Genomic DNA, 10,482 nt, shown 5'->3' on the forward strand with positions numbered 1-10,482 from the left:
AAAAAAGCCACGGCCGCCTCTACAAGCCTAGCCGGTGCCAAAGCCTCGAAGGCGCCCCAAGTACGACCTGGTGCGACGCAAGGCAGCAAAACCACAGCTGTCCTCCAGGACACGTCGGGTTCCGGTTCGATCGGAGCTCCAGCAGCCTCTTCGGTGCCGGCCAATATTACCTTCGGCTTGCCTCCGTCGACAATCCCAAAAATGTTCCAACTCAGGACACAGGTCACCCAACCTACGGTCACACCTGCTGAGACGTCTCCGGCACGTATCATCGACGCCGACACTGGCAGGATGATTCTCCACGACCGAAGGATAACTTCGGAGCCGCCATTGGACCCTTTCAGGATCCCACTAAAAAGGAAGTTGCCTGCAGAATCGGAACCACTCCTTTATGAACCCTTCCATTCATCCTACCAGGATCTACACCGGTTCTCCCCCACACGCTCCGATACGGATGCATTAGAGGACTACATGGGTGACCAAGTCCCCTACCATGTAGACACGGACCCTGATGACCAGCAGGACCCTGATCAAACTTGGGGTGACCCTGCAGACCCCAATGCACCGCTCGATGCACAGGACCAACAACTCTATGGGGCGAAAACATCTCCTACGGAGGACACTGCGGCGTTCAACGCTCTTATCGAACGTGCTGCAAATAACCATGGGGTACAGCTTCACTCTGATACCATCGAAGATGACTTTCTAATGGACACCTTTGCATCCTCAGAAAGACATGTAAAGACTCTGCCAATGTTGAAGGGGGTCCTCAAACCAGCCAAGGACATTTTCAAAGAACCCACGAGGGCACGAGTGATAAACCCCAGGATTGATAAAAAATACAGATCAGCACCTGGGGATCCTACTTACATCAGAGGACAATTACCACTCGACTCCATCGTCGTAGCGAATGCACGCAAGAGGGCACACTCGCAAACGACAGGTGACGCTCCTCCCCCGGACAAAGAGTCCAAGGTGTTAGAAACCTCTGGCAAGCGAGTTGCCGCCCAAGCTGCCAACATATGGCGCATAGCCAACACTCAAGCGCTCCTTGCTCGCTATGATAGAGCGCACTACGATACACTGGAGCAAATATTCCAACATCTCCCTGACCAGTTCAAGGAAGGCGCAGAAATGCTCATCAGGGAAGGACAGCTACTAACGAACGCTTCCATCAAATGCGCACTAGATGCTGCAGACACGGCTGCCAGAGCCATAAACACAAGCGTCATGCTGCGACGACATGCCTGGCTACGGATCTCAGGATTCAAGCCTGAGGTACAAAACAATATACTGAACCAGCCCGTCAACCCCGACTACTTATTCGGGCCAGAGGTTGACACCACCCTCGAAAAGATAAAAAAGGACACGGACACTGCAAAGTCCATGGGCGCCCTACAAACTCAGTCCTTTCGGAGCGGCTCCTTTCGTCGCCCCGGAAACAAGGGAGCAGGTAGAGGACAGGGGTCACAACAAACATATAACAAAGGCAATACACAGACCACCTATGATAAAAACACCCGAGGTGGATATCGTGGCTCCAGCACAAAGGGCAGAGGACGCGGCTACGGCAACACCAGGTCCTCCCCCAAGAACAAGCAGTGACGCCCTCTCCCTTCCTCCCGACCACATAACACCTGTCGGGGGAAGGCTACAAAGGTTCCTGTCCACGTGGAATTCCATCACCACGGACAGGTGGGTCAAAGATATTATAAAATACGGTTACTGTCTGGAGTTAACCTCCACTCCACCCACAATACCACCAAGAAGCCGTCCTATGTCCTCAGAGCACTTAACGCTCTTACAGCAAGAAGTGCAAAGTATGCTTCTAAAAGGCGCTATAGAGGTCGTACCCATCCACGAGCAGGGTGCGGGAGTGTACTCCCTCTACTTCTTAATTCCAAAAAAGGACGGGTCGCTCAGACCTATATTAGACCTGAGACCCCTAAACCAGTACATTCTTTCAGAGCACTTTCACATGCTCACTCTACAGCAAGTTCTCCGCTTCTCAAGCAGGGAGACTTCCTAGCCACACTGGACCTCAAAGATGCGTACTTTCACATACCCATCCACCCCTCACACAAAAAATACCTCGGGTTCACTGTTCAGGGGCAGCACTATCAGTTCAAAGTCCTTCCCTTCGGCGTGACAACAGCGCCCAGGGTTTTCACGAAGTGCCTAGCTACGGTGGCAGCACATCTACGGAGGCAGCATATACACGTCTACCCCTACCTAGACGACTGGCTCGTTCAAGCGAAGTCAGCCCAGCAATGTGCAAGCCACATGTCCCGCACCATTCACCTTCTTCACAGTCTGGGATTCTCACTAAATTATCCAAAGTCCCATCTCCAGCCCGCACACGTACAACAGTACCTAGGTGCGACTATAGACACTCTGGCGGCCACAGCTCAGCCAAACTTAGTGAGGATCAACAGCATACAACTGCTGATCTCCAAGTTCAAACCCAATCACTCACTTCCAGCGCGAGTGTTTATGCAGTTGATAGGCATGATGGCCTCCTGCATCTTCATAGTCCCGCACGCGAGATTACATATGCGCCCACTTCAGGAGTGCCTAGCACGTCAGTGGAATCAGGCTCAAGGACAGTTAAAGGACCTAGTGTTGGTGAGCGGTCGGGCATACAACTCTCTGCATTGGTGGAATCCACAAAACCTTTGCAAGGGCCGACCATTCCAAGAGCCTGTCCCACAGATAGTACTGACAGCGGACGCGTCTCTCCAGGGATGGGGAGCTCATGTACTCCACTACACAGTGCAGGGACTATGGACAACACAACAAAAGAAGTTGAACATCAACCTTCTGGAACTGATGGCAATCTTCCTAGCCATGAAGGCATTCAAAGTACATCTATGCAACAAGGTCGTGTTGATCCGGACGGACAACATGACCGCAATGTACTACATACAGAAACAGGGAGGAACACACTCTCCACAGTTGTCTCATCTGGCTCAGAGCATGTGGAAGTGGGCCATTCAAAGGAACATGTTCCTCATGGCGGAACACCTCCCTGGCAAGGACAACCAGATGGCGGATCTGCTCAGCAGACACAGCCACCAGATGCACGAGTGGGAGTTACACCCATCAGTACTCCAACCGTACTTCCAGCAGTGGGGTCATCCGGAGATAGACCTATTCGCGACAAGCGAAAACGCAAAATGCCAAAGCTTCGCCGCCAGATTCCCACATCCGCAGTCGCAGGGCAATGCGATATGGATGAACTGGTCCGGCAGATTTGCGTACGCTTTTCCCCCAGCGCCATTGATACCGCTAGTAGCCCGCAAACTCCGACAACACTCCCTGACACTCGTCCTAGTTGCTCCCACGTGGGCACGCCAGCCGTGGTACACCACCTTCCTCGAACTTTCCGTGGTGCCGCATCAAAGGCTGCGGATCAAACCCGCGCATTTGACGCAGAACCATGGAGAGGTTCAGCACCCAGATCCGCAACAGCTGAATCTGGCGATCTGGCTCCTGAAGTCCTAGAGTTTGGCTATCTCAACCTGCCACCTGACTGTATGGACATCATCAAGGAGGCCAGGAGACCCACTACCAGAGCTTGCTATGCAGCCAAATGGAAAAGGTTCGTCATTTATTGCGGTAATAATGACATCAACCCGCTGGACGCATCCATCCAAAACATCATCTGTTATCTCTTACACCTATATCGATGCAATCTGGCGTACACCTCTATACGTGTCCATTTGACCGCAATCTCGGCCTATCTGCAAACCAGGCAGCACCTCTCTCTATTCAGAGTGCCTGCCATCAAAGCATTCTTGGAAGGACTCAAACGAGTCATTCCACCAAGCCACCCACCGGCTCCAATGTGGAACCTCAACTTGGTCCTCACACGCCTGATGGGTCCACCCTTTGAACCTCTACACTCATGCGAGATTCAATTCCTTACCTGGAAAGTGGCCTTCCTTGTAGCGATCACTTCCCTGAGAAGAGTTAGTGAACTCCAGGCACTAATCGTTCAAGAGCCATTTATACAGGTTCACACCAACAGGGTCGTACTACGTACCAACCCCAAATTCATGCCCAAAGTAATATCGCAGTTCCACATGAATCAGACTATTGAACTGCCAGTTTTCTTCCAAAACCCACAAACTGTTGCGGAAAGGGCACTACATACACTAGATGTACGGAGGGCCCTCATGTACTACATCGATAGGACTAAACCCTTCAGGAAGACAAAACAACTGTTCGTTGCCTTTGCCCCACACCACAAAGGTAACGCCATCTCCAAAGCAGGGATAGCCAGATGGATAGTTAAGTGTATTCAAATCTGTTATCAAAAAGCAAAACGCACATTAACTATTCCACCACGAGCCCACTCAACACGTAAGTTGGGGGCTTCCATGGCCTTCCTAGGAAATATTCCCCTGCATGATATATGCAGAGCAGCCACATGGTCCACTACACACACATTTACAAAACACTATTGCGTAGATGTGCAGTCAAAACAGCAGGCAGCTGTAGGACAGGCTGTTCTCAAAATACTTTTTCAGACCGCTGCAGCTGGCACGGGTAGCCGCCGCCAATAGAGGGCACTGCTATGTATTCTATGCACAGATATGAATTCAGCAGCCCACATGCCTCGAACTGAATATGCTACTTACCAGTATGCATCTGTTCTTGGCATGTAGGGCTGCTGACATTCATATCGCCCTCCCTCCTCCCCGGCGCCTGTCGCAGCTGCAGCTCTCAGAATTACTGCAAGCATGGTCATCACTTTCTGTATCTACTCCATCACTGCCACAATGGCGAAAAACAATCTGAGGATGGAGAGGATGCCCATGCGCACTGTAGTCCAGGGGAGGAGTCACCTATCCAAGGATACTTCGAAGACTCTTCCAGGACAACAACGTGCAAACATCCGGACCCAACACTAGGCGGCGATCTATGCACAGATATGAATGTCAGCAGCCCTACATGCCAAGAACAGATGCATACTGGTAAGTAGCATATTCATTCTTTGTTATTGATAATGGCTGATTTCATCATGACTAGCACATTTTCCATTGTTGTACACTATTTGATAAGTTCTTAATCAATGCTACCTTATCTTAATTGTACATATGAAGATACCACCTGAAACAATCTATTCACCTGCATTTCTAGTAGGATTTGAAGTATGGCTGTTTATAGGGTACTTCTCTTGTATCTGTACAGATTTTCCAGCCTCTGTGTGTGGTGTAAGTAACCAAATGTCAGATGCAGCACTCCCTGTTATAGCACCAAGCCAAAGGTCATGCAATGTCGCTTCCTTTTGTTTCATGGGGTCCAAAGGTCATGTGATGTCACTTCCTGTCATGTCCTCAGGTCAAATGCCTTGCGATGTAACTTCCTGTGACATAATCAACGTGGGCCAAAGGGTAGCTGATGTCACTTCCTGTGATGTCACCAGATCAAAGTTTGTTTGATGTCACTACCCGTGACATCAGGCATGGGCCACATAGCATGTTATGTCACTTTTGCTACCCCTGGCATTTTGATAATCGATGTTCATGGATAACACTGTAGGTAATTTGTGTCTTGCTAATTTTACATAATGTAAATGACTTATGCAGTAATTAATATGTAGCTGCTACGGTGGTCCCTGCAGCACACCGGCCTCTGGAGGTCCTGTGAGACCCTCGGGTTGTTGCTTATTTTACATAATGTAAATGACTGATGCAGTAATTAATATGCAGCTGCTACGGTGGTCCCTGCAGCACACCGGCCTCTGGAGGTCCCGTGAGACCCCCGGGTTGTTGCTTATTTTACATAATGTAAATGACTGATGCAGTAACTAATATGCAGCTGCTACGGTGGTCCCTGCAGCACACAGGCCTCTGACGGGGTCCCGTGAGACCCCTCGGGTTGTTGCTTATTTTACATAATGTAAATGACTGATGCAGTAATTAATATGCAGCTGCTACGGTGGGTCCCAGCAGCACACCGGCCTCTGACGGGGTCCCGTGAGACCCTCGGGTTGTTGCTTATTTTACATAATGTTTGACTGATGCAGTAATTAATATGTAGCTGCTACGGTGGTCCCTGCAGCACACCGGCCTCTGGAGGTCCCGTGAGACCCCCGGGTTGTTGCTTATTTTACATAATGTAAATGACTGATGCAGTAATGAATATGCAGCTGCTACGGTGGTCCCTGCAGCACACAGGCCTCTGACGGGGTCCCGTGAGACCCTCGGGTTGTTGCTTATTTTACATAATGTAAATGACTGATGCAGTAATTAATATGCAGCTGCTACGGTGGGTCCCAGCAGCACACCGGCCTCTGACGGGGTCCCGTGAGACCCTCGGGTTGTTGCTTATTTTACATAATGTTTGACTGATGCAGTAATTAATATGCAGCTGCTACGGTGGTCCCTGCAGCACACCGGCCTCTGGAGGTCCTGTGAGACCCTCGGGTTGTTGCTTATTTTACATAATGTAAATGACTGATGCAGTAATTAATATGCAGCTGCTACGGTGGGTCCCTGCAGCACACCGGACTCTGAAGGGTCCCGTGAGACCCTCGGGTTGTTGCTTATTTTACATAATGTAAATGACTTATGCAGTAATTAATATGCAGCTGCTACGGTGGTCCCTGCAGCACACCGGCCTCTGAAGGTCCATTGAGACCCCCGGGTTGTTGCTTATTTTACATAATGTAAATGACTGATGCAGTAATTAATATGCAGCTGCTACGGTGGTCCCTGCAGCACACCGGCCTCTGACGGGGTCCCGTGAGACCCTCGGGTTGTTGCTTATTTTACATAATGTAAATGACTGATGCAGTAATTAATATGCAGCTGCTACGGTGGGTCCCAGCAGCACACCGGCCTCTGACGGGGTCCCGTGAGACCCTCGGGTTGTTGCTTATTTTACATAATGTTTGACTGATGCAGTAATTAATATGCAGCTGCTACGGTGGGTCTCTGCCTCACACCGGCCTCTGGAGGTCCCGTGAGACCCTCGGGTTGTTGACAGGGTGAATGGATTTGAACCCCTGTATAACATTTTGCGTCTTGTACTCTCAGGTGCAGAACACCATCTACAGTCGTGAGCGGAAGAGGACAGTGCTGGTCATCACACACCGGCTCAGCACGGTGGAGCGAGCCAACAACATCCTGGTGATGGTGGGGGGTGAGATCAGGGAGCAGGGGACACACGAGGAGCTTCTGGCCAGGAAGGGCTTGTACGAAGATCTGCTCCGAAAACAGCTTCACGGCTCCAACCAGGCCTCAGCAGATGGACAAGACACGAGCACCTAGTGCAGCATTGCGCCTTGGAAACTGACTCTAGGCACTGCAATCACTGCACTATCTACTGGTTACAATGACAGTGGTGATGTTTCACTACAGAGCAGGTGAACCGCTGAAGAAGGCTCAGACTGTTTTTTATTTTTAATGTTAAGAAAAAAGACCCCTTTTCCCCCTAAAAAAGTAAATTGAAAAATGTTGATGCTCATTATTTTGATATTTAGTGCCAATGAGGGACTGTTATTTAGATCGGTTGCCTTGAATGTTTTCAATTTCTCTACAATAAACATATGTTTGCCACAAGAAAGTACTGACCTGTAGACCCCCCCTGGAAGGGCTCAGCCCTGGCACTTGGAATGGGCAGCTGGTGTCCAGGGAGAGAAGCAGGTTGCCTCGTGCCCAGCCCGGCACAATCGACAGAGCGGGAACAGGGCTGCCACCTGGCCATTTTTTTTACAAGCCTGGCCTCTGTTTTTATGTCGATGCAAGGTAACAAATTAGAAAAAACTGTGAAATCTGGTATCTTTTCTATTTTGAAATTTAATTCCAACCAGTAATCACATGAAGAAAAAATCGCTTAAAAGTGTTGATAGCAAAGAGAGGTAAATGATGTTCACAAAACAATATTGAAAATTTTAGACAAATTAGTTTTCACCTCCCAGCTTTTGGCCTCTGCAGAATTTTTAAACGTAAAGGAATGAATGGCCTGTATTTTTTCTGAGGTGGGGGGCGCCCTATGCAGGAGTCAGAGCAGAGAAAGAGGTTACCACTCACCTAGGACTATATTTTTCTTGCAACTTTTTTACTTGTGTAGAACTTGTTGTTCCGAGACTATGAATCCGTGAATTAAACTCGCATCACACACTGGCACCTGGACGTCTGGCAGGAGTGCAGCAGAGCTGAGTCTGTGGTCTTATAGCCCTTAAAGGTACAGGAAGCGTTTGTTATACCTTAGGGGTAGTAGTAGTAGTAGTAGTATAAGTATTTATTTATTTGTTGATTACTTAAAATCATTACAATCAGCTGAGTACACATACAAGATAAAATTAGATTAAGAATATAACATTCAAACAGAAAATAAAAAGATTAATCTTCCCTTCATAATTGTTTTGCGGCTACAGTGTACAATTACATCCAAGCAAGATCTACAACTAAGCCTCAACATAGTTTGTTTGGCTGCAAATGATCGGCAAGCAAAAATAAAGTGCTTTGTGCTAGCAGCTATAGTTTACAGTATACAATACATTTCTCTAAGAAAAACTTTAAAACAATAGGAGCCGCAAAAATAAAAATGCCCGTAATAAAATTACATTTAGAGCAACATTAGCAATAATGCGCAATTGTGCTAGTAAACTTTTAGCAGCGGAAACTAAAGTGCCTTGTGCTAGCAACTAAAGTTGTCAATATACCATTTATTACTCTTAAAAAGTTTAATGCAGTGAGAGATGCATAAGAAAGAACCATCCGTAGTAAAATTGCATTAGGATTGACATTAGCAATAAAGTGCATTTGTGCTAATAGACTTTAGCAACAAAAATAAAGTGCTTTGTGCTGGCAACTTTAGTTTACAATATACTGTACATCGTTCTAGAGAGCGCTTTATAACAATGTAAACGGGAACAAAAGAGAAGAAGTCGTAGTAAAATACAATTGTTCAAACCTTGGAGATGATGTGCGTTTCCGCTAAGCAGACTTTAACTGTTTTAATGTAAAAGATGCCAGCACTAACCCTAAGAACATTTAATAGCGATATAACAAACAGCAACAGTACACTTGGGCTAGCAATCGAAATAAAGTACCATTCTACTAGCAAACCTTAGCAACTTTGGTTTAAAGGAAACCGTGCATAACCCTAAAAATACATTGCAGCATTATAAATAATTTTCATATCGTAAATATCTTCACTTCAATTGTCAATATTACAAAGTTTCTTTTCAACTATAAAAATAAACTTAACAAATCAGGAAATAAGGCGGGCGGTGGCACCATTTAGACATAAGATGATGGCGTTTCTACAAGATCTTACCCCCAATTCATTAAAAATACTTTAGGAGTTAGTACCATATAGGAAGGGTAACCTTTCACCTACTTCTGTCCTATTCTCTCCATATAATGAGGTCAGTGATGACCTTTTACCGACTTTCTTACGAGAACAGATACAGGGTGTTTTTTTCTATGAAATCCCCTTATTTGTTATGCAGGAGGATTCTCGGTATCATATCCTAATCCTCTCGCATAATTAGTATGTACAAAGGTCACCATCGCTGTCATCCTCCATGCAGCCAAGAATACCGAGCACATCCGCCACACTGGCCCGAAGCTTGTTTACATATTTGTAACCACAAACTATTGATCGGGCTAGGACCCCTGTGGATACCTACCGTATAAAATACACGCACTGTCACCATGTGTGTTAAAGGATAGAAACTGACACGCTGACTGGGGTTCTGCATGCAGATTCATCACGCAGTGGTCTGGCGTCACTCGCAGGGAGTCTCTACCAAGTCCCTATTCTCTCATCAGGTAATGGGGTTGGTTTTCTCTTGGTTGTCTTAGGCATTCCTATACATGCTTTCACACCCACATACACTCTAGGTCCATGGGTAGCATTAGTTAGGGCTGTGTTCCGTAGGAGTATATTTCTACATTACTGTGCATTCTATATCGTGCATATATGTATTATTTCTAGACCAATGGTAGAAATCTCCCTTCTGTTCTTTTTACTGCCAATAGCTGTTGTATATCTTCTTCTTTGACTGCTGATTGCTACAGGACATGCATTTTACACAAGGATGATGCTGGTTCAATAAATACTTACTGAAAACGCTCCATCATTTATTCTGTGTACATATCTGAGCACGAGCGACTGAGCGAAAGGAGTCTGTACCGTTTTCCACAATCCCTGAGGGATCAGGGTTGTCATGTTCTTAAGGTTGCCATAAACTATCAGAGCCTTGTAAGTAATCGGGGAGTTGGTAGTGGCGCTGCTTGCTAGCTGGTCTCTAGGCCAACGAATCCCCTGGGGGTGTCTGGTGTTAGTACAACACCAATCCCAGAGTTTACGTTGTCCAAAAAGCGCAGATCCTGAGTATTCTTAGGAACTACACTACAGCTTCCTGGGCTGAATCTAAATGTTTTACTTGTGGAGCAAAACAAGTGTTGCCTGGCTTTTCCTTTGGTTTTAATTGATAATGTTGTACTTATTTTGAAGGCT

At 47.1% G+C, this 10,482-nt stretch overlaps 1 protein-coding gene across 2 annotated transcripts in view; it reads left to right on the forward strand.

The window, feature by feature from the left end:
- Positions 1-10,097, forward strand: part of LOC146869736 (antigen peptide transporter 1-like) — a 194,397-nt gene extending 184,300 nt beyond the window's left edge. For both annotated transcript variants that reach the window (XM_085613821.1, XM_085613831.1), the window contains one exon: positions 7,047-10,097. In XM_085613821.1, the coding sequence (XP_085469947.1) occupies positions 7,047-7,280 (234 nt within the window). In that variant the 3' untranslated portion in view covers positions 7,281-10,097. The remainder of the gene's footprint in view (positions 1-7,046) is intronic.
- The last annotated feature ends 385 nt before the right edge of the window (positions 10,098-10,482 follow it).

This window comes from Triturus cristatus, chromosome 1_1, assembly GCF_964204655.1.
Source record: "Triturus cristatus chromosome 1_1, aTriCri1.1, whole genome shotgun sequence".
Classification (NCBI taxonomy): Eukaryota; Metazoa; Chordata; class Amphibia; order Caudata; family Salamandridae; genus Triturus; species Triturus cristatus.